General features: G+C 44.0%; 1 protein-coding gene across 1 annotated transcript in view; it reads left to right on the top strand.

Moving 5' to 3' along the window:
• The first annotated feature begins 265 nt into the window (after positions 1-265).
• The window catches only part of LOC134568312 (monocarboxylate transporter 2-like), a 40000-nt gene continuing 15108 nt past the window's right edge, over positions 266-25157 (top strand). The window contains exons 1-2 of the mRNA XM_063426810.1: positions 266-391; positions 10966-11213. Of these exons, the coding sequence (XP_063282880.1) occupies positions 10997-11213 (217 nt within the window). The 5' untranslated portion in view covers positions 266-391; positions 10966-10996. The remainder of the gene's footprint in view (positions 392-10965; positions 11214-25157) is intronic.

The following is a 25157-nucleotide window of genomic DNA, read 5'->3' as shown; positions in this document are numbered from 1 at the left end:
CAGTCATCACACCAGCTGCTGTGCAGCACAACTCCCACAAGTCTCATCCAATCTGATGTCGAAGTGTTGTTCTCTCATCCGCTGTATTTCCAGAGCGCCTTGTGCATCCTGAAATACTGGTGTATTGCTTGGTGGTCCATCCCTCTTCAATCATGTTGAGAATGAGGCTTTCATTTGAATACTCAGTCTTCACAGTAGCCCCAAGCTAGCCCAGGGCTGTATCTGGAGCCTCGTGTGTCTCTGTATGCTCCTCCCAAACTCTGCCCTCTTTGTCAGGTGAGCTATGTGTTTGATGAAACTCCTTCAAAGTCTCTACTGCTTGTCCTCCTGGTCAAGCCATCAGTTGGTCTTGTTGTCTGGTGGATGCAGGTTCCACATGATCTGAGATCAGGTAAGTCCACAGGGGGTCACCAGTCTTAAACCCTTGCTGTATAAGAAACAGATCAGGGGATTTCTATCTATGCTTTGCACACGTGGCTCTAACTTTTAACATCCTGCCTTCTGCAAGGGGTCTAGGGATGAATTAGCAGACTGTATAACAGACTGAACGTTGCTGCTATATTTGGAACTTTGGGTCTTCGCTAATTTACAATAAACTTACTTTCTGTGTTATCAGTGGTCTTATCAGTGGTTTGCGTTTTTGTTTTGCTGCACACAGGATGTTTCAAACTTTTTTTCAATACAAAGTGTACATTTTATTTTGGAACTTTGACATGGGGGGAGGAAGTGTTATCTCTAGGAGGAGTAAGTTGGATTAACTCATTATATCCCAGAACGACCACACTGAAACATTGATGCTATTAACTATTTAAGTGTCTGGTGCTTGCTTCATTTAAAAAGGACCACTGTATTTTTTTATTTTTTTTATTTTTTTTTTTACAACGAGGGGATAAACTAATTTCAAAGTATAAGGAAGTTTAGTCCTCTGGTTTCATATTAAGCAAGCATCTTTGGCAGGGATTATCTTCTTGCAGCTTAATAAAAAAAAAATATCTATATAAATATATATATACATTGTGCCCCCCAAAAATGCATTAGCCCTTTAAGAGAGGGGGGAAACTCAGGACACGAGAACATTTGCCCAGCTAAGATCTAAAATACTTTATTACATGACCTCATTATGTAATGTTTATATTGTGTTCAGAATAAAAAATATTTGCTTCATACTGCCAAGAAAATTGGACTGATTATATCAAGTTAAAGTCCTACTACTTTGCAGATAAATTAGTGTTGTCCCAGTGTCTAATTAGGTCTTTACATGATTCTTTTGTTTATAGACTGTAATTAGGTTAAGCTCGCTATGGGCAGCATGTGACCGGTCATTCCAAGATGGATCAAATGAAATCCAATCTATATTCTATAACCCAGCCGTTACTTGTGGCAATTTGTTAAAAAGGGAACAACTAATTGTGTTGGTCTAGATGTTCTGTGTGTATTTAATTACCATAATATATGGATGTGTGTGTTCTGTCTTTAAAATTATGACAAAAAAGGAAATGTGCCACTCCGACGCAGACAAGGCATCCTACTAAGTTCACACAAATTGTTTTATATGCACCCTATTACTGCGCTAGTCATTAAACTGTGAATAGTTGTGAATTCAAACAGAATTTTAATTTTAAGGTCCTAATAGCTGAAATGGAAACATTCTCCTAGTCAGCTATGCTTCCAATTCTGCTACTTTGGCCTTAAATTTGAAATTGACTTTGAATTCTATGCAATTCTTACCAGTAAATAACCATATGTTTAGGCATGAAAGTGTCTCTGTCATTTTTGGGATGATTGCAATGTTTTTCCCCTAAGAAACATTAAGGTGACATATCTGTTATCACTGTAACAAATATGCCTTCATATTTGAATTAATGCAGATAAATTGCCAGAAGCATTATGTGCAGTTTGATGCCATACGAAGAAGGCCTGTCCCTATAACCGATAAACCTATAAAGGGAATCAACACTGTAAAGGAGGAGACTATATTTAGAAGAAGAAAAACTATCACAAGAGGACATAGTCTTAAATTAGAGGGGCAAAGATTTAAAAAGAACATTAGAAAAGTATTACTTTACTGAGATGGTAGTGGATGCATGGAATAGCTTTCCAGCTGAAGTGGTAGAGGTTAACACAGTGAAGGAGTTGAAGCATGCGTGGGAAAGGCATAAGGCTATCCTAACTATAAGATAAGGCCAGGGACTAATGAAAGTATTTTAAAATATTGGGCAGACTAGATGGGCCGAATGGTTCTTATCTGCCGTCACATTCTATGTTTCTATGTCCCTTCAGCTATTGTGACCGTGATGAGCAATGGAAAGATGCTCCAGGTGGAAGCTACTTAGAGCTCCGTCCTTTTGAACATCTTGACAGAAATCGGTTTAACCATAAATCTGTCACTGCTCTGGCAAAAGTGTGAGACCTGCTTTTAGGAGGGTTAACCTGCTCTTTTCTTTCAGTACATTTTCAGCAATGATACCTCTTCTGACCTACAGATAACAGGCGGGACCACAACATTTCATAGATTTTCATAAAATCTATACATTTGCTATATTTTCTGCTTGCGCAGTTCAGACTATTTTTGTTCTCTTTATGTAAAGCACAAGTTATCACGCCAGTGACTGGTACATGCATTTATTGAAAGGACCTTTCTCCCCTGAAGAAGTAACTATTTTTCTTTTATTAGACAACAGTTATCACCCTGCAAAATTCACATATCTTCTTCTTTTCAGCGAAGTATATTATCCTGAGCCAGAACAACAGAATGAAGCTGACAAGTGCATAGCAAATGTTACTTTATTTGTGTATGTTTACCGTATTTTTCGCTCCATAAGACGCACCTAGTTTTTAGAGGAAGAACCCCAGAAAAAAAATATTCTGAACAAACTGTCCCATAGTGTTTCTTACTATGGGACAGTTTGTTCAAAATATTTTTTTTTCTCCCCTGTCCCATAGTGTCCCCCCCTCCCATAGTCTTCTCCTCTCTCCCATAGTCTTCTCCCCCCCTCTCCCATAGTCTTCTCCCCCCCTCTCCCATAGTCTTCTCCCCCCCCTCCCATAGTCTTCTCCCCCCCCCTCCCATAGTCTTCTCCCCCCCCCTCCCATAGTCTTCATCCACCCCCTCCCCATAGTCTTCATCCACCCCCTCCCCATAGTCTTCATCCACCCCCTCCCCATAGTCTTCCTCCTCCCCATAGTCTTCATCCACCCCCTCCCCATAGTCTTCATCCACCCCCTCCCCATAGTCTTCATCCACCCCCTCCCCATAGTCTTCATCCACCCCCTCCCCATAGTCTTCATCCACCCCCTCCCTCCCCATAGACTTCATCTCTCCCCCCTCCCCATAGACTTCATCTCTCCCCCCTCCCCATAGACTTCATCTCTCCCCCCCTCCCCATAGACTTCATCTCTCCCCCCCTCCCCATAGACTTCATCTCTCCCCCCCTCCCCATAGACTTCATCTCTCCCCCCCTCCCCATAGACTTCATCCCCCCCCCCAATTCTTCTCTTCTATCCCATATTCTCCTCTCCCATACTGTCCCCCTCCCCTTGTCCCATAATTACTTACCTGTCTTGTAGCGTTGGCCGGCAGCACAGGGCGCACCGCGGTACTGGAACTTGAATTTCAGGTTCCGGTTTCCGGCGGGACTGAAAGGAAGTGCGCACTCGGCTTGTGCACACTTCCTTTCAGTCCCGCCGGAAAACGGAACCTGAAATTCAAGTTCCAGTACCGCGGTGCGCCCTGTGCTGCCGGCCAACGCTACAAGACAGGTAAGTAAAGCCTCATATTCGCTCCATAAGACGCACAGACATTTCCCCTCACTTTTGAGGGGGAAAAAAGTGCGTCTTATGGAGCGAAAAATACGGTATATAGTTATATCGAAATATCTGGATACATGCCAATGTTTTTATGGTTGTTGCATTAAAGTTATATTTGTGTTTATTTTATTTTTACTACAATTGTGGAATTGTTAGATTTGCATTTGTTAAACACATGCACTGAAGTATAATTCACACAACTTGTAGTATATTGTGCCACTTGTGTGTGTGTATATAGATATAGGCCTACACACAAATTTTTCTATTATATATTTAGTTTTTTTTTTTTTTTATCTGTATGGACAAAATATTGAATTCAAAAAAGATCATGCAAAAACTAGCACTTTTTGATGACCATAGGGACTGCTACAAAAATATTGTGGAGGTCTGTACACTTAGCGGTGGCTTGTGGAGAGTTGACAGACTTGCAACAATTCAGTCAAGACAATAAACTTCAATAATGATCTTTCTGTTAAATTGATTTCAGTTTTTTGTTTTTATTTGGTCGTACATTGTGCTATGCTATTCTATTATTTGAACAGATTACCCTAAAATTCACAGGCCTAGGGAAATTTATGTGCAAAAACAACTGGCAAATGTAGTTTAGGTTAATGTTACAACATTTTATTGCATAGAAAGGCAATTTTCACTTTCTGTGAAAATTCCCATAAGGCAGTTTAAAAAAAAATGAATGATGTTTCACTCATCCATAAGTGCACAATCTGGCTGAATAAAGTTCTGCTGGAGGTTTTGTCAGCAATGTGAAACAGTCATGTTGGGCACATTTTTACATTGATGCAAAATCTAATGCAATTTCCAAGATACTATACTCTATGCACTTTTTTTTTATTTTTTTTATTTTACTTTTTTTCCCTTCTTTTGTCCAATTTAATTTGCAGCTGTACCTCAGCACACTGGTCTAATGTATATAAAATGTATATATTTTGGTCTAAAATTTGGTTTTCAGTTACCCAATGTTCATGGTTTATTGCATAAATACAGATTAATTTACTTATGCTCCCTTCTATAGTGAAATTGAATATGTCAGAATAATATAAGAGAACTAGAAAAGCTACAATTTCTGGAGAAATTGTGTGAAGTGTTCTTGCCTCCATCAGTAGTCTACAACTAGAGTGGGCGGAGTAACTGTTAGTATTTATTTATATAGCACATTTAATTGCAATGTTGTTGCACAGTTACATTAAAACATACAGTTATAAAAAATTAGCAGGTGTAAAAGGCTTTGTCTATGACATCACTTGCTGCTGCAGCCTTGCACAGGTCAGAGTATTTTTGCGGTTGCCATCTTCAAACAGTCGTATTTTAAAAACTATAAATCCTACAGTGAAGAGCTTTATATTGTGAGAATCACAAGACCCAGACCTACATTTTGATGTATAGTATGTCTCTGAGATATTAACAATGAAGGCACAGTCGCAGTTTAGAAATTGCCCTTCAAATGTGAGCTTTGCAGAGTGGAGTTTCAATGAATGTCAATGGAAGGCGTGAGTTGCAAACAAATGGTCATATTGTGAAAACTATCAGGACTATGGCTTAGCCGTGGACATTTCTAGTGGCAGCAGGGATAGCTGAACGTTTTGATATAAGATTTGTGTAGGTGGGCCTGAAAATGAGGGAGTGGTGGCAGTTTAGAAATCATGTCCTGATTTTTCAGCTTTTGCCAGCTCCCACTCTAGCTTTGCCATTCATTCCTATGGGACAAATTTCGCCACAAGAACGACGATATTCCGTGAACCATTCGGCGAAACGTTCCACAAAGTAATAGCAATCCGATCGGGAACAATCTGCACGTTTTGGTATATTTTTGTCTATGTAGTGTAAAAACTGTGGGAGGAGTTAGGGTGGCAAATTTGGCTATAATAAGAATAATAAGAATAATAATAATAATATATATGTGAGATAACATTAAGTGGTCTTGCTATGCAAGAACACTTAATAATAATAATATATATGTGAGATAACATTAAGTGGTCTTGCTATGCAAGAACACTTAATAATATATATGTGAGATAACATTAAGTGGTCTTGCTATGCAAGAACACTTAACTAGAAAAGCTACAATTTCTGGGGAAATTGTGTGAAGTGTTCTTGCCTCCACCAGTAGTCTACAACTGGAGTGGGCACAGTAACTGTTATCATTTATATAGCACATTTAATTGCAACTTTGTTGCACAGTTACATTAAACCATACATTTATAAAAACTCTAGCAGGTGTACAAAAGGCTTTGTCTATGACATCACTTGCTGCTGCAGCCTTGCACAGGTCAGAGTTTTTTGGCGGTTGCCATCTTCAAACGGACGTATTTTAAAAACTATAAACCCTACAGTGAAGAGCTTTATATTGTGAGAATCACAAGACCCAGACCTACATTTTGATGTATAGTATGTCTCTGAGATATTAACAAGGAAGGCACAGTCGCAGTTTAGAAATTGCCCTTCAAATGTGAGCTTTGCAGAGTGGAGTTTCAATGAATGTCAATGGACGGCGTGAGTTGCAAACAAATGGTCATATTGTGAAAACTATAAGGACTATGGCTTAGCTGTGGACATTTTTAGTGGCAGCAGGGATAGCTGAACGTTTTGATATAAGATTTGTGTAGGTGGGCCTGAAAATGAGGGAGTGGTGGCAGTTTAGAAATCATGTCCTGATTTTTCAGCTTTTGCCAGCTCCCACTCTAGCTTTGCCATTCATTCCTATGGGACAAATTTCGCCACAAGAACGACGATATTCCGAGAACCATTCAGCGAAATGTTCCACAAAGTAATAGCAACGCGATCGGGAACAATCTGCACGTTTTGGTAATTTTTTGTCTATGTAGTGTAAAAACTGTGGGAGGAGTTAGGGTGGCAAATTTGGCTATAATAATAATAATAATAACTAGAAAAGCTACAATTTCTGGGGAAATTGTGAAGTGTTCTTGCCTCCACCAGTAGTCTACAACTGGAGTGGGCGGAGTAACTGTTATTATTTATTGATATAGCACATTTAATATCAATGTTGTTGCCCAAAGTGCTTCACAGTTACATTAAAACATACAGTTATAAAAAAATGAGCAGGTGTAAAATGCTTTGTCTATGACATCACTTGCTGCTGCAGCCTGGCACAGGTCAGAGTATTTTTGCGATTGCCATCTTCAAACGGTCATATTTCTAAAACTATAAATCCTACAGTGAAGAGCTTTATATTGTGAGAATCACAAGACCCAGACCTACATTTTGATGTATAGTATGTCTCTGAGATATTAACAATGAAGGCACAGTCGCAGTTTAGAAAATGCCCTTCAAATGTGAGCTTTGCAGAGTAGAGTTTCAATGAATGTCAATGGAAGGCGTGAGTTGCAAACAAATGGTCATATTGTGAAAACTATCAGGACTATGGCTTAGCCGTGGACATTTCTAGTGGCAGCAGGGATAGCTGAACGTTTTGATATAAGATTTGTGTAGGTGGGCCTGAAAATGAGGGAGTGGTGGCAGTTTAGAAATCATGTCCTGATTTTTCAGCTTTTGCCAGCTCCCACTCTAGCTTTGCCATTCATTCCTATGGGACAAATTTCGCCACAAGAACGACGATATTCCGTGAACCATTCGGCGAAACGTTCCACAAAGTAATAGCAATCCGATCGGGAACAATCTGCACGTTTTGGTATATTTTTGTCTATGTAGTGTAAAAACTGTGGGAGGAGTTAGGGTGGCAAATTTGGCTATAATAAGAATAATAATAATAATATATATGTGAGATAACATTAAGTGGTCTTGCTATGCAAGAACACTTAATAATAATAATATATATGTGAGATAACATTAAGTGGTCTTGCTATGCAAGAACACTTAATTAGAAGCATAGCAGACTTGGAGAATCTTTCCAAATAAGATTTTTTTTTTTTTTTTAACCTTAAAGGGAAACTCCAGTGCCAGGAAAACGATCCGTTTTCCTGGCATTGGAGGGTCCCTCTCCCTCCCACCCCCCAATCCCCAGTTGCTGAAGGGGTGAAAACCCCTTCAGTGACTTACCAGAGGCAGCGACATGTCCCACGTCGCTGCTTCCTCCTCCCCCGCCGCTCCTCCTTCTGCTTACGTCGGCTGGTGGGCGAGACTGATCTCGCCCGCCGGCCGAGGAGACCTAATGCGCATGCGCGGCAATGCCGCGCACGCGCATTAGCGCACCCCATAGGAAAGCGTTGAAAATGAATTTCAATGCTTCCCTATGGGGAATAGAGCGACGCTGGAGGTCCTCACACAGCGTGAGGACGTCCAGCGACGCTCTAGCACAGAAAACCTGTGCTATAGAGCAGGAAGTTCCCTCTAGTGGCTGTCTAATAGACAGCCACTAGGGGAGGACTTAACCCTGCAAGGTAATTATTGCAGTTTAAAAAAAACTGCAATAATTACACTTGCAGGGTTAAGGGTAGTGGGAGTTGGCACCCAGACCACTCCAATGAGCAGAAGTGGTCTGGGTGCCTGGAGTGTCCCTTTAAATCTCAGCACTGGCTTTACAATTCGTCTGGTCAAAGATGGTAAAATTGCACCTCTGTTTTAATATGTAAAAGTTCCAAACTATTGTCTTTATTCACTAAACCTCAAACTGCAGTGAATAGGAATTGTAAAATTTAGGCTGAAATAGCCGAGCGGTGATTATAGCTTAATTGGAGAAAGGTTGCAATTTGCCTATTTTTGCCTAAGTTTTGCAGTTTGGCTTTAAATTCATTGTTTATTGGATAAACCCCTATGTTTTTCAGGAATGATGGATTAGCACCAATTGACAACTGAATTGCAAATGTACAATAGCTGTGCTGTAAAAATCCAACAGCTTTTAAAAGATATGTCCCTTTAAGCTTACAGAAGGTATACAAATGCTCATAGTTGCAATCTTAAGGACAGTTATAAGGTGTAGTAGCCAAAATAGGAGTGGTCAGCTGGGAAACTGAAGTTAAGATTACTCTCTGACCCTGTTTGTCCTGAAATGTAAAAACACAGTGGCAATTTATTCACTAAACTGATAACTGTGGTGATTTATAAGGGAGTGGAATATTTAGACAAAATAGCAAACTGGGAAAAAACCTGAGTCTTTCTACAGTTTGTCTTTTTTGCCCTGAAATCTTTAAATTAACTTGTCAGTTCTAATCAATTTATGAAACACTATCAAGTTAATTTCTTAATAATTCTGGTTAATACTTCATTAATTAAGAGTGATTTAAAAATAAAAAATAAACATTCTTAATAACTTATTAAAGCATGTATAACCTGGTGCTAGGATTCATCTGTGATCATTTAGCCCATTTCGAAGAAAATGGGAACTCGGCAGGCACTCTGAAAGTCAAGCAAATAGAAACATAGAATGTGACGGCAGATAAGAACCATTCCATTTTGTTTGCCTAATTTACTAAATACTTTCATTAGTCCCGGGCCTTATCTTATATTTAGTAAAACCTTTTGCCTATCCCACGCATGCTTAAACTCCTTCACTGTGTTAACCTGCATAATTTCAGCACTTCACCATGTATAGGTTCCATTTGACAGAGGAGATTAATTATATAAACACTAATAGTATGTGCATTTGCCTCTGGTGCCCAGTTAATTGTTAGATTCATTTTAAATGAAAAACATTCTTGCAAAGTGCATGATAGTTAGAGCACCATGGCCCCTCATTTCTGAATGAGGGTTTGAGCTGCTGTTATTTGTAACAATGGCTGCGGCTGTAAGATAGCCTACGTGCAGTCTTGGTGGGCTGCTGGAAAAAGAACACTTTGGGGTGCCTTGTAACAGTTTTTTGCTTCTCTTGTGTGTGGAGGATGCACATTGCGGACACACTGTATGTATGATGTGCTCTCTCTCTTTACCTTGGTCCACATATCATCCGAAGGCAAAGCAGTTCCATACCTCTCATTCCAAATGGACAAAGAGGGACACTTTAAAGAAACATTATAGTCACCAGAACAACTACAGCTTAATGTAGTTGTCCAGGTGAGTATAATCATTCCCTGCGAGCATTTTGATGCAAACACTACCTTTTCAGACAAAAGGCAGTGTTTACACTGCCCCTAGGTACACTTCCAGTGGCCACTCTTCAGATGGCCACTGGAGGTGATCCTGGGGCAGTACTGCACAGCGTGCAGAGATGCTGAACTATCCTTATAGTGATGCGTTGATTCTATGAGGAGTTGCTGATTGGCCAAGCTGGCATTTGACCCTTGCCCCGCTTCCTTGCCGATTTCAGCCAATCCAATGCTTCCCCTATGGGAATGGAGTATGTGGGGTGTGTGGCCAGGGACAAGGCTGTTCTGAGAAATTTCAGATGACTTACTAATAGTAAACATAAATTAGAACAAGAGCAATGTATTCTGTTTACACAGAAGGATATCTAAACACCTTTGTTGCGGTTTAAAGACACATTACTGTAATTATTATTGCTTTGAAGCCCTGTTATACACGCAAACATAACAACAATATGGAGCTCCTAGAAAATATGGACATTAGGATAGAAATGGACAGAGGGATTTAGGTTCAAAATAGACTGTCCCTATTATTTTAATGCACTTCTTTATTGCGATAAAAAGTATGGGGATATTTATTTTCCTTTTTAACTATAGAGTTCCTTTTAAAAACACTTTAGGTATGCTTTTACCTCAAGCTACCCACTTAAATTAACACTGTAGGGCAGGGGAGAGTGGCTTAATGACCTGTCTGCTTTCTTGGTGTCATCGAACGCTAACGCTTTCATCATAGTTCCATCACACAGTCCTCCATCTTCCGCTCTATCCAACTATACCTAAAAAGAGTTGCATTACTGGTGTACTCTTGTTCAGCTCTGAGAGTAAAAGCTAGGGTCTGCTGAAGATGTCACAAGATCACTGTATACAGTTTATTATTACTATTTTTTTTATAGCGCTAATTGACAACATTTGACATACAGAGACAAGTGCTGAAGGAGACCATATTGAAGATATTTTGATGCTACAATGGAGATTTTCTTTTCCAATTGACTATTTGGTGTGACTTTTGCAAATGGTTGACAACTCGTTGTTTTGGAAAATAAATGATTTATTTTACTGATCAATTTATTAAAAAGTAAAAAAAAAATCTAACTTTTTAACAGCTAGTCACACAAGATCTATATGACACTGTATTTCTGTTTTGCAGGTTTTTATGGTAACAGAGTTTTGAATTCACTATGGCTCCTGCGGCAAGTGCAGATATGGGGTACACCCCTCCAGATGGCGGCTGGGGATGGCTTGTTGTACTTGGTGCTTTCATATCCATGGGCTTTTCATATGCTTTCTGCAAAGCAGTAACAGTCTTCTTCAAAGAAATCCAGGATTTTTTTGGAGCCTCTTACAGTGAGATTGCTTGGATATCGTCCCTCTTGCTTGCTGTCATGTATGCTGGTGGTGAGTAAAAAACATTTTCTAGACAACACAGTATGTCCATATTCTGACCATAGTGTAGAAGTCCACATATGGCTATCACAACTTCAGAGAAAAATAAACGCCATTTTCATTCAAAGTAGTAATCAGTCCATTCAAAATCTAAGATAACCTAATCATGTTGCAATGTCCCTTGATTGGTTTGAGAAGAACTGTATTGCATCCCATTGATCCTATGAGTGTTTTAGGAGGATTTTCTGTGATGATGGAGAAATTGATCTGATCTGAATCTACACTTGCCAGTTCTTTCTCTCAACTGGTGCAGTATAGATTTTCCATTTGGCATGGTGCAAAATATTATACAGACCTGGGTAATATTATACAATTAAAGCAATTCATAGTATATTGATTATTGGGACATCCCAGACATGTCAGGTGCAAGAATGTATCTGCGTAGAGTGTTTCAAGCAAATTGTATGTTCGTATGTATGTATGTATGTGTGTGTGTGTGTGTGTGTGTGTGTATATATATATATAAACAGCTGTGCTCAAAAGTTTGCATACCCTTGGAGAAATGGTAATATATGTACCATTTTTTTTTTTTTTTTTTATTCTTTATTTTTGTTATGCAATGGTTAAACAGATGCTCTTGCCATGCCCCAATAGCATAACAAGAGTTATGAAATACAAACAATGCACATTTCAGGGTATGCGATAGTCTTGCATAATTTTTTTAAATAACTGAGTCACAAACTGGTCGTCCATGTCCTAATGTAACGTGTTGTAGGTTATGTTATCTGTGTGGGACATTTGGACATGTGCGTGGCTCTCTGAGACTAATGTTGAAAGCAGGCTTTTTAAATGCTAGAACGGGGAGATAGTGGTACTCTTGGATAGTCACAGCTACACAGTCAGGTATACATATAAGCACATTGTTTGCTAGGCAAGATGGAATGTCGGGTTGGTGTGAGTGGGCGATAGGGTCTAGTTTGCCTGTGTAGTTGTGTGGTTGCTAAGTCATGCGTAAAGGTCAAGTGTTGTTTGTCCATAACTGCCTAAGCAGACCGGCAGACATTGAGTCCTGCAAAATTACTTAGCCCACGCCAGCGGCCGGTATATGGTTGTCTCCCAAGGCAGCTGTGGAGTGCAGGAGGCCGGTAGAGTGCTGTAGAGGTCCCTGAGTGTTCTCATGTGTGCTTAGTCCCTTTGTCTCCTGGTCGGGAAACTCGTGCCCCGGTTCAGCTTGTGCCGGTCTCTTTTCAGCCAGCCCAGGCTTGTCTCTTTGCTGTCTGCGCCGCCGGGATCGTACCCTCCGGATCGTTGTGGCCGCAGGTCGGGCTTAGCAATGTCGCGAAGTCCCAGAATGTAAGTTGTTTTTTTGCTTCTGCTGCTCTTTATGGCGTCGGGTGGGAGTTGCGGCGGCAGCCTGTCGCGGGGAGTTGCGGCTCATTATCTGACCCTGTTTCTCCGAGGGGCATGCCTTTTTTTTTTTTTTTTTAAATTCTTTATTTTTGGTCGTGACATAGAGCAACATGCAATTTAATAAGACAGTTGGATGGCTTGCGCAGAAGCCCATGGCGGTATAGTAAGACAATTCAACCGTTAACATAACAGTGCGGCTTACGCAGAAGCCCATATATGCTCAATGAAGTGGACTCGGGCAATCGACATTACATGCTGTGACCTGTCTCGGCACCTTTCTGGTTTGTAATGTATCAACTAGGCATCTATAGGTGCCTTGGTGAAGGAAAAACGCCCTTTTAGAGTAGCTTGTAGGGGCCTACGCAAAGGCCAGCATTTGCAGTGTGCCATACGCATTTCACGGTTTACAGTGAGGTCGTTGTGAGCAGCTTGTTACTGAGGCAACTCATATGGTCTCTGCACTGTGAGGAGCTGTCACTTTAAACAGTTATACCTACTTAACATTTTTAACAAACTGAAATTCAAGAAAAGAAGGAAAGAGAAGGGAAGACCGGTAGCATAATAAGAGGGAGTTTAGAGTATATGACAGCGTTGTTTTCCCCCGGTCTGTTTGTGAGGTTGCGAGAGAGAGAAGAAAAAGAGAGAGGGGGGGGGGGGAGGGCTGAGTAGAGGTGAGTTGGACCCGATGTCTGGAGAAGGCAGGCGTCCGCCCGAAAGGTAGTCTCCATGTCCCTGCGAGTATGCGGGGCACTTGTTCAGGGATCTATGTATTCCTCCCAGGGTTCCCAGACCCTACGGAAGTGTGTGTATGTGTCTCGCACCTGGGCCGTGAGTTGATCCATAAGGCAGGCCTCTTTGATATTGCCTATGGTTCTGTCCATGTGTGGAGTGTCAACCTGGAGCCACGTCTGCGCCAGGGCGCGCCGGGCCGCTAAGTTGATTTTGTTCACCAGTTTTTGTTCTCTGTTCAAGAGGTTATCTATCGGTTTGGCCAATAGGCACGTCCAGGGGTCGGGCTGGATTGGTCGTTTGAGAACGTCTGTCGTGAGTTGAGCTACCTGTTCCCAGTATAGGGAGACTTTCGGGCAGGTCCACCACATGTGGAGGTAGGTACCTTTTTCCCCACAGCCTCGCCAACATACATCGGAGGATGTTTTGCCCATTCTGTGTAGTTTGACTGGGGTGGTATACCACCTCATCAGTGTTTTATAACATTGCTCTTGGTGAATAACACAGATTGAGGACTTGGTCGCTGCCTCCCATATGTCTTGCCAATCCCCGCTATCCAGGGTTTGACGGAGGTCAGCTTCCCACTGAAGTATGTACGAGGGCGTTTGGGAGTCTTTTGTGGGTGCGCTTAGCTGCTCATACAAGCGAGTGATAAGGCCGGTACGCGGCCCGCCAGACATGCATAATGCTTCAAAGAACGTGGGCTTTGCCCTGGCCGCTGCTGCTATGTTGGGTTTCTTGGCAAAGTCCCTAAGTTGAAGATATCGAAAATAGTCTTTATTGGTTAGGGGGGCCCTAGTTTTCAGATTGTCAAAAGTGTGGAATGTACCATCCTGAAACAGGTGACAGTAACGTTGCGCTCCCGTGTCCTCAAGACCTCGGAAGTCCCTTGGGGTCATGCCAGGAGGGAAGGCTTTATTGCGAAGGTAGGGCGTCAGAGGCGAGACAGGGTACGTGAGGGCATATTTATGAGCTGTAGTATTCCATATCCGAATTGAGTTTAGGATGGCCGGGCAGGAAGTGCGGATCTCTGGGCGGTCAGGTTTCGGGACCCAGATCCAGTACTGGGGGAGGTCGGTGGACATAAGGTGTGTTTCTAGGTCAACCCACCTGTGTGTGTCAGGCGGTGAGTGCCACTCTATAATTTGTGCTAGGTGGGCTGCCAAGTAGTAGAGGTGGAGGTTCGGGAGCCCCAGTCCCCCTCTGCTCTTAGGGGTATACAGTGTGTGTCTTGCTACTCTGTGCCTCTTCCCTGCCCATATGAAATTGTCTATTGCGGTCTGTAGGGGTTTAAGGTCGTTTTTAGTTACTGCCACGGGTAGCGCCTGGAAGATGAAGAGGAGGCGCGGAAGGAGGTTCATTTTAATGGCGTGTAGCCGTCCCATCCATGAGATGGGTTTGTCATGCCAGCGGTCTAAGTCTCTGCGTAGGGTATCGATTAGCCTTTGGTGGTTTACCTTGTATAGTTCCTTGTGGTCTCGTGTGAGCTTAATCCCTAGATATTTTATGGGCTGTGTGCTTATTTTAAGGGCCGTAGTGCATTGCAGCCAGAGGATGTCTGCGTCTGAGAGCCCTATCGGCATGCCGACCGATTTTGCTATATTGATTTTGTATCCAGATACCTGGTGGTACATGTCAAGAAGCTTAAGGACATGAGGGATTGTTTCTTTAGGGTCTGTTATGGTAAGTAAGAGATCATCGGCATAAGCCGAGATTTTAAATTCATCGGACGCAACCTGTACGCCTTTGATCGCATTGTCTGTTCGGATGAGGTGCAATAGGGGTTCCAGCGCTAAAACAAAAAGGAGGGGAGAAAGGGGGCAGCCCTGGCGGGTGCCGTTTTTCAGGTCAAAGGGAACTGGCTGCGCTCCTGGGATGAGCATTTGTGCTCTTGGGGCGGTGTACAGAGCCTTAGTCGCCCTGATAAATGTTTCGGGAAGGTGCATTTCCTCTAGGAGGGCAAACAGATATGGCCATTGTATTCTGTCGAAGGCCTTCTCTGCGTCCAGGGAGAGGACCAGAGAAGGCGTTCGCTTCGTGCTTGCCCACCACACTATGTCCACGGCTCGTCTCGTGTTGCCGTATAGTTGTCTGTCGGGGACAAAACCCACTTGGTCAGGGTGTACTAGTTCTGGGAGAATGAGGTTGAGTCTAGTGGCCAAGATCTTTGCATATACTTTAAGATCAAAGTTGATGAGGGAAATAGGGCGATAATTGGCCACCTCAGTGAGGTCTCGGTCAGGTTTGGGAATCAGGACTATGTCTGCTGTGGAGAGGTCCACGTTGGGTGAGTCGTTGTCTGTCCAAGTCATGTACATTGCGGCTAGGTGGGGGATCAGCTGTTCCCTGAAAGTTTTGTAGTAAGCACCGTCGAACCCATCTGGGCCCGGGGCCTTCCCCCCCTTGAGGGCTGTGATTGCCCTGTCTATTTCATCGTGTCCTATGGGTGCTCCCAAGGGCGCAGTTTTGTGCGCCGGGAGTAGCGGCAGATGGGCCTGCCGCAAGAAGTCCGTAACAAGGTCTAGGTGCATGTTATTCGTAGTCGTAAGTGTCGGGGAGTGGTTATAGACTTGGGCATAAAATTTAGTAAATTCTTCATTGATATCCCTTGGGTTGTTAAGTACGCGCCCCTGAGTGTCTTTGATGGCTATGATGTTAGACGTTGTGCGTTTGGGTCTCAGGGCTCGCGCTAGTAACGTATCCATTTTGTTGGATTTTTCATAGTAAAAACGTTTGGAGCGGACCATGTCTCTACTGACCTCGTCCAGCATGAGCTCTCTGAGTTGTCGCCTAATGTCTGCTAGGTCTCTAGTGGTATGTGGGGTGGCTCCCTGTTGGTTTCGTGTCTCCGCCCTGCGCAAGAGCTTCTGTAGCTCCGCCAACTTCTCAAGTTTTTTCTTCTTTAGGTGTGTGGCTGTCTTAATAAGCAGTCCTCTAATCACCGGCTTATGAGCCGCCCACAGTGTAGTGGGTGATACGTCCGGGGTGTCATTTTCCTGAAAGTAGCGTATGATGTCTGCTAAAATTGCTTCCTTTGTCTGGGGGTGTCTGAGTATGGAGGCGTTGAGCCTCCACCTCCAGGAGGTATGGGGGCCCGGCACTTTAAGGGTTATGGCAATGTCAGCGTGGTCGGACCAGCTGATGAGGTTTATGTCCGAGGTTTTCAACCACGACATGGCAAGCGAGTTAAGTAGGAACATGTCTATTCGGGAATAAGTGGTGTGGACAGCTGAGTAAAAAGTGTAGTCACGTACACTCGGGTGCTGTATCCTCCAAGGGTCTAGAAGGCCCGTGTGGTCTAGGAATGCGTTGAAGAGTTTGTCTTGTCCTCCCTTATTCTGGGACCTAGGTAGTCCCGGGCCTCCACCCCTGTCTGCTGCTGGGCAAGGTGTGGCGTTGAGATCACCACCTAATAGCAGGATTCCCCTGGGAAGTCCTAGGATCAGTGTCTCCAGGTCTGTCCAGAATGCTCTGTCAGGGACATTGGGCGCATAGACATTGATCAGATGGTATGTGTTAGAATGAAGCATGCCTGACAGGACCACGTACCGCCCCTCTCTATCCTCATATGTGTGAGTTACAGCGAGTGGGCAATCTTTATGGATCAGTATCTCAACCCCATTCCTCTTACAAAGTGCCCTAGAGGCGTATGCTCTGGTGTACACATGGTTCGTGAGCTGTGGCCCTGAGATGCGTGAGAGGTGGGTTTCTTGAATATATGCTATGTCGGCCTTCTGCCGTCTGAGTTCACGGAAGAGAAGCCGTCGTTTATTTGGGCTGTTGAGCCCGTTAACGTTTAGTGACGTTAGTTTTAGTTCCATTTCGTGTAGTTACTTGGAAATGTACTATGCCTGGTTATGTGTGTGCGGTTGTCCGCACGCCCTGCTAGTCCAAGACAGGCGACCTAGTCGTCTCCCCCAGCAGGTCCGGGTGTGGTGGGTTGGGTCGGGGGGGGGGGGAGGGGTCGGGGGAGAGGTAAAGGGAGAGAGGGTATGGGAAAAAAAAAAGGGGGGCTATAGAGGAAAAAAAGAGAGAGAAAAGAAGGAGAGAAAAAGAGAGAGAGCGAGATTTACGTTGGTATTTCCAACGTTAGAACAAAACACTTATATACACTGTACTGTACAATTCCGGGACTTATACTATGCCAGGAGCTCTGGGGGTGGGTCACCTCCGCGTCAGGGGAATCACCTCAAAACGGGGGGGAAACTCAGCCGAAGAGCACCCCGGCATTGCTCAATCAGAGCGAAACGTCTAAGGACGTTGTATACCAGCTCCCGATCCCTGAGCCCTGTTAGCAATGAGGGAGGAGGGGGGGAAGACCCAGGGAGCCGCGCCAGGATATCCCCGCAGCGCCACGAGGCACGAGCGGCACCGTGAGTCATCCCACCCCCCTGCGCGCATCCACAGGAGCACCCGCCAGAGAGGCTGCATGTGCGCCAGCTATGTAGAGGAAGCCGCCCAACAGGCGCGTCTAAGTCAGGGTCCCACCCCCTCCCTGTGACTCTGCCTTGAGGCGGGCTCACACCCACCGGCCAATCAGCCAGTGTGGCCTGCGTCCCGCTCTATTGTTTGTATAAGGGTACTTGCCCCCTGCTTCCCGCCATCTACAGCATACCCCTCTGCCATCTTGCTCATTATGTGGAAAGCGGTCATTTGTCTGTCATTTTCTGTGCCGTTTCTTTTTTTTTTTTTTTTTTTTTTTTTTTGGGTTCTCTTTTTTTTTTTTTTGTCTTTATGATTTTTCCCCCATTATTTTTCTTGCGTGTTTTTTTTTTTTTTTTTTTTTGGGTAATTTCTTATTATATATATATATATATTATTTTTTCAATAATTGTTCCCCCTGCTGGTCGTTAGCGAAAATAAACTATTAATAATAACCTGCCTCCTCAAGGCGTCCCCTCCACAATCAAGTCCTCCCCCCCCCCCCCCCCCCCAACAGAAGTCACTTCTCAATCACCTCCCTCTCAGAGGCCCGTGCTGGAGTGCCAAAGCACGCCGTATCATGGTATCCTCCCAGCCCATTAAACAGTGTCAACCTGTACCCTGCCTTCACACCGCTAGCATCAGGTTGAAACGGGACCAGAATTATGGGATGAAAACTCCCGGTGTCAGGGCATTTCAGGGCGCACTATCTTTGCCCACAGACTACCAGCATATAAAATATACATTATAACATTGCATAAGGAGCAGCGGCTGCTATCTCAGTCCCCTGAAGTATCATGCAGCATCAGCTAACTATGGGAGCATCAAAGCTAATCCCCTCGGTACTAAAGCCCAGTGTGCCCCCCAGGGTAGCAGAGGGTTTCAGGGGTAGTAGCATACATCTGATGACATGTCCCCACACTGTTATATTCCCCCATTATCAGAGTTTATGGAAAGAGAGGAACCTAAGTCTAACACAAACCAAAAACAGAGTAAAACCAGGGCATTTCTGTATACTTAAGTGATATCAAAGCGTCCAAAGGCTGTAGCAGGTCCCCCTGCCTTCTGCAATGGAGCCCCTCTGGGCGCTCCCTCCCGGCGTCATTCCCGCTGGATATCTTGGGTTTCGGCGGCAAAGTCTAGCCTGGCGAGAGTCCCTGTGTGCGACTGTGGGGGCTGGAAGTCCTCCGGCAAGTCCAAGCCCAGATCAGCCAGAAACGTGGGTATGTCCGTTGTAGGGAGCAGCACCGATGGCCTGGGGCCCTTGAAGACCAATATCTTGAACGGGTAGCCCCAGGCAAAGCGCAGGCCATTGTTTCTCAGCAAATCAGTGACCGGTTTCCACTCCTTCCGTCGGAGCAGAGTGGCCGGCGCCACGTCTTGGTAAATTTGGAAGCTGGTCTCCTCGTGGGCAAAGGCAGTCGTCCTGCTGTGTCTCAAGATGGCCTCCTTGGTCGTGTAGTAGTGCCATTTGATGATAACATCACGGGGCGGGCTATTCTTTGGTCCTCGGGCCCGCAGGGCTCTATGTACCCTGTCCACCATCCACAGATGTGCCGGGATGTCGGGGAGGCTCTGTTTGAAGCAGGCGACCAGTGTCTCCTCAAGGGTCGCATCCGCCACCGATTCCGGTAATCCACGTATGCGCAGATTGTTTCTCCTGGAGCGATTGGAGACGTCCTCAAGCTCCAGTTCCAGGATCGTCACTCTGGTAAGGAGGGTGTTTGTGACGGAAACCGCCTGATTGTGGGCTTGTACCGCCTTGCCGAGTTGCAGCTCGATGCGGGTTGTGCGGCCTCCAATGGCGGCTATCTCTGCTTTTACCTCTGTGGCCGTGCGCTGGATTTCCTCGGCCAGGTATCCTTTAACGTCCGCTAGGGACTGTAGGATGGCACTAGAAGCTGCCTCCGATGGGGTGTCGTGGGCCCGGAGGGGGTCCTCGAGGAGAGTGGCACCGGGGCTTGCAGTCGAGGGCACGCCACGTGCAGCAGGCCTCTGGGCGGCAAACATGTTCGCCACGGATAATGCTTCGGTGGTGCCTTTTTTCTTAGTAATTCTGCGGCTTGACATTCGGCCGTGGTAAAGGGGGTGCTCAGGGCACGGTTCACTGCTCCGAGATCGGGGCTGTAGCAGATTACAGGGCTTTATTGAGCGCCGGGGTGCGGAGCACTCGTTCTATGCGGCCATTTTCATCAGCGTCCAGGCCACGCCCCGGGGCATGCCTTTTTGCTGTGTGCTGGATCCTGATAAGGCTGCTGAGGTGAGTCCTCGGGCAGTTGTGGTGAGTCAGGATGGGTGGGTGTCAGCAGGTGGCCCTGTGCTGCGCTTAAGGGTTTCTCTGTCGGCTCCCTCTCACCCACTCCCCGAAGGTTTTGCCGCCTTGTCGCTGCACGGTTCTGCAGTTTCTCCCAGAACCTTGTGAGTATATCATCCAGGCGCTTCCCGAGATCGCTGTTGTCAGCGTGTTGTTTTGGGGTTGCGGGCCAGTTCTGCTGTCGCATTTGGCGCTCTGCCGCCATTTTGCTTGTGGCTCGTGTGTTGCAGGCCCAGGAGCTTGTACACATTTGAGGTGTCGCTTTAATGGTCTCAGGGGTACACAGCGTCCGGTGGGTTGCAGGCTGTGTTATGGGGGTGATCGTCCCCAGCGAGGACCGGGATGACCCCCACCGGTCCTGAGGGGGGGTAGCAGAGCTGTTTCAGGCATGTGTGCGTGCCTCACGCCGGGAGATCGGCCGCCTCCCCCAGGCTTCAGGCTCCGCTCTGGCTTAGGCCGCATTGGCCGGTTCAGGCGATTTCATCTCGTTTTGGGCCGGGACAGGTATCATTCTGTTCCCCGGTTTTTCCTTGGTCGCTTTCTGGTCACCGTGGGTTGGTAGCATCGGTAGTTTATCCAGGATTGGCGTTTATTAGCCCACCGGTGCTGGAGCTCTTAGAAAACACGACCGGCCATCTTGGCTGTCGGGCTCCGCCCCCCAATATATGTACCATTTTTATATGTATGTGTGAGGGGCGCTGTGTGTATGTGAAGGTGTTCTTATCTGCCGTCACATTCTATGTTTCTAATTTTCTTTGTCTGTTAACTCACTGTGGGTTATTTTATACATAATATATGTGTGTGTGTGTGTCTGAGGGTGCTGTTAGTGTGAGTGTGATTTGTGTGGGTGAGGGTGCTGTGTGTGCTGTTGCTGTGTGTGTGAAATGTGTCTGGAGGGGCAAAATGTAAATATATTACATATGTTCTTTGTGTTTCTTTTAATAAAAAATAGATAAACGTTGTATCCCCCCTTTCTTGCCTTTAGCCTCGGGGGGACGGGGACGTGCTGCCATGGAGGGGGGGGGGGGTGCGTGCTGCAGTCCTTAGTGGTCTTAGTGGTGAGTGAACTCTACCCTGCAGATCCTGGGGTAGAGTTCACTCTCGCGAGATCTGAGCATTGCCTTGGTAACCACGGCAATGCTCCGACCTCGTGAGAGGGACCCGGCGGAGCTGCAGGGTAGAGCTCCACCGGGTCCTCCTCTCACTCCCTCCCCAGCCTGTGGCAGCATGTCCGTGCCTGTGGGCCGGTTAGGGAGATCCTTGATCTCCCCACCGGCCCACGAAGGCACACAGCAGGGCATTTGGCTACTAGCCCGATGGCTAGTCCGGGCCTTATGCCGGGTGCTATTCAGCCTGGGTTTCTATTATGCAGATATCCAATAATGTGGCTGCACTCAGTCTTCTCAGTTTCAAATCTATATTGAGTTATAAAAAAACCATAATTGACGTTTCAGTTCTCCATTCGGGACTCTCATCAGGATCCTGATGAAAGTCCCGAACGGAGGACTGAAATGTCGATGATCGTTTTTTAATAACTCAATATAGATTTGAAACTGAGAAGACCGTGAGTGCAGCCACATTATTGGATATCTGGATGATATCCACTTCAGGTGGAAGGGGTTTTCATCCTCCTACTTTTTTTTCCCCACCACAACTCTTTTTTTTGGTATGTACATTACAAGAAACGCCAAGCCTCCATAGCAAGCCTGTATTCTATCTTATGCTGATGAGTTGATATAACAACGAAACAGCTGTCCATGAGTGGTTCACTGGCTTTGCTCCTCTTCCTGAGTTGTTTCAAAGCTGTTGTATACAGCAGACACATACTCCAAGGAATAAATGTATAAAGTGGGATTATGAGGCAAAAATGTGGTTCTTTGTTGAGCTCATTCGCATATGCCTACCCATAATCCCTTGCAGTAGTGAGAGCACTGTTAAAGTGAGATTTCTGTGGGAAAAGCTAGTCTTATGGCTTTACTGGTGTGTGTATTTGTGTTTAACAATGTAATATATATATATCTTTTTATTCTTTACATGATGAGTCTTTGTCTTAAACTTTAAAGGATGGAGGTAAATATACAAATTATATTTCAAATTTTAGGTTTTGTTTTGTATGTCTGTTCAACCATAATTACCTCTTTCATATTAAGTGCACCAACCAACGCTTATTATATTTCATTTTCTTAGAAATTAGGACTTTCATTTTGCATCAAATATTTTTATATATGAAACATTAATTTTAAATTAATCAAATCTAAAACATCATAATACTAGATAGCACTCCCAGGACTTTTTAAAATTTGCTTAAAATATAACTTTTATTGCTCAGAAAATTCTAATCAATATATCTGTTTGCCAAATTAAACTTTCATCAGGACAGAGCTAGATATATAGAAGTCTCTTAGCCCTCCACTAAGAGACACCTATAGTGGTTTGGTCCACCTGGGTTATCTGTTTTCTTTGCATTATACTTTGTGTGTAAAATTTGGGGATATTTACACGAGTGTGAGCTGCTTTTTCACCTTTATCCATTGTCTGGTTTATCTACTAAGCGCCTTTTATACACAGAGCACTCTTTTCTGTATTGGTTAATATATAGAAGTGTATAGCATAAAAACATTCAAGTACTCACCCCCATTGTTATCATGAGTTGCATAGAAAACACATAGTCCATAATGATTGACTTCAAACTGGAGTCCCAGCGTAAGCATGTTGCCATGTGATCACCATGCTATTTGTGAGCTGTGATGTCCCATGTGTACAATGTTGCCCCCATGTACAGGTTTCATGGTGTTTTTGAAAGTTACAGGATCAAATAAAGAGCTTGCCCATTTCAGTTTTTACATATTGAAACTTGTCAGTTCGTTTGCTGGGCATATGTTGCCTTTGAGACTGTGTGGCAGCCCAGGTATGAGAAATACCACCATCATGATGTTTCATTTGCAAAAGTAGACAACCCAGGGTATTCAAAATCAGGTATGTCCAGTCGTTTTTGTTTTTTCTATTTTTCACACAAAAACTGCACTTTAGGTTTAAAGGACCACTATAGTGCCAGGAAAACCTACTCGTTTTCCTGGCTCTTTAGGGTCCTTGGGTCCCCCTCCCGCCGGGCTTTAGGGTGAGGAAGGGGTTAAATTCCTACCTTTTTCAAGCGCCGGGCTGCCTTGGCGCTGGGGAATCTCCTCCTTCTTCTGCCGTCATCGGCTGAATGCGCATGCGCGGCCAGTCTCATAGGAAAGCACTCTCAATGCTTTTCTATGGACGCTGGCGTCTTCTCACTGTGAAAATCAGTGAGAAGCGCGGAAGCGCCTCTAGCGGCTGTCACGGAGACTGGATTAACCCATATGTAAACATAGTTTCTATGTTTACAGCAGGCAGGGTTAATCCTAGATGGACCTGGCACCCAGAACACTTCATTAAGCTGAAATGGTCTGGGTGCCTATAATGGTCCTTTAACTGCTCTAAAACACCCATATTTGTGTTGAGTGATGTCTCACTAGTATAACATTATTCCTCATGTACAGATTTTATGGAGTTTTAGAAAGTTACATGGGAAAATATAGGGCTTGCAAATTAAATTATCTGGTATTTCTGCCTGGGTTGTCAATATATAATTCATAAAATAATATATATATAATCTACAAAATACATTTACAATGAAATTCATATATATTATTATTTGATTCTAAGTATATTTTGCTATTACATTTTTATTTTAATTATTTATTATTTTAACATAATTAAGTGCTTTTACTAATTCTATTTTGTGGGATCTGCCTGACAACACAGACAGTGAATCTGTCAGCCACGCCAGTCAAAGTCATGTGATTGCAGTATCATCTTGATAGCTGCGAAGGGCAGGTATCCTTGCTCTTGGAAAGGCCTGATCATTGGGGCGTACTGTGCCACCCTAAAGGTGTTAAAGCCCTGCTTTTATAGGACGACAAAGCACGCTCTGTCTTTAAGGGGTAAAAACACAGTTTCCTTCAGTGCGCGGGGAGTTTGTGAGAGTGTAGTTTGTAATTTTAGGAAAAACCCCACCGCCTCCAAAATAAGTAATTCATAAAGATAAAATCTGTATAATATACCCAAATTGACTGTGTTGGAATTTAACTGACATTCCAACCCTGTCAAAAATTATAGTGAGACAAAGTAGGGACTACTTTTTGTCTCAGTATTTTTTCCTCTGCTTGACAAAAAGACAGTCAAAACGTGTCAAAGCTTGTCTGAAAAGGCAGTGTTTGCATGAAAATGCCTGCATATAATGATTACAGTATACTCACCACAACAACTACATGAAGCTGTTGTTCTGGTGACTCTTGCGCAAAAGAATTGCATTCTATTTACATCGCATTGTTCGCATATTGTCATTAGACAATTGCAGAGCTATTCAGTAGCGTGTAATTAGAATTTAGAAAGAGTTTCATTTTTTAGGCCAAAATTTAATGTGTCCAAACTCGACTATGTAACATCTTGGTTATTTTGGCCCAAACTTGAAATTCGCTTTCAGGGGCAAAAAAAAACCCCATGTACTGTACATTTATTGATGCTGCCTCTCCGTACCTCACTGAGCTGTACGACTAAGTGTCACTCTTCGCCAACAGTCCTTGCATGCAGACTGTAAATGATGTAATCATGTGATAGTGAAGGGGTTAGTTTTATATATCACAGCGTCATATTTGCTACGGTATCATCGAGTTGGTTGTGCAAAATGAAAACTATCACCAACCCAGTTCAAGAAACAGGAAACGTCAATGTAAATCTAGAAAAACTGCTGAAATGTTTTCGGTAAGTTTAATAAAATCTCATAATGCATTTTCTTTTGTTCTTTATTAGTGTTTTGCTTTATTGTGACATATGTAGTCGTGGGTTAATTTCCATTTAATGAGCTCTGTTCATGTTATAAAACATCTCTCATAAGTAATTAAGAGTTGTCAAATTCAAAAGCACTCCGAGAGTAAATTATATTAATAAGTAGCTTGCTTGATAAAATACCCTTATATTGAACGATGCATAGGACTGGATATTGATGCCGATTCTAATTGACCCTTTAGTATACTGATCGCTTATAATTATGCAGT

Source organism: Pelobates fuscus, chromosome 7 (genome assembly GCF_036172605.1).
Source record: "Pelobates fuscus isolate aPelFus1 chromosome 7, aPelFus1.pri, whole genome shotgun sequence".
NCBI lineage: Eukaryota > Metazoa > Chordata > Amphibia > Anura > Pelobatidae > Pelobates > Pelobates fuscus.
The sequence above is the reverse complement of the archived record's forward strand: the minus strand, read 5'-3'. Positions and strand labels throughout refer to the sequence as shown.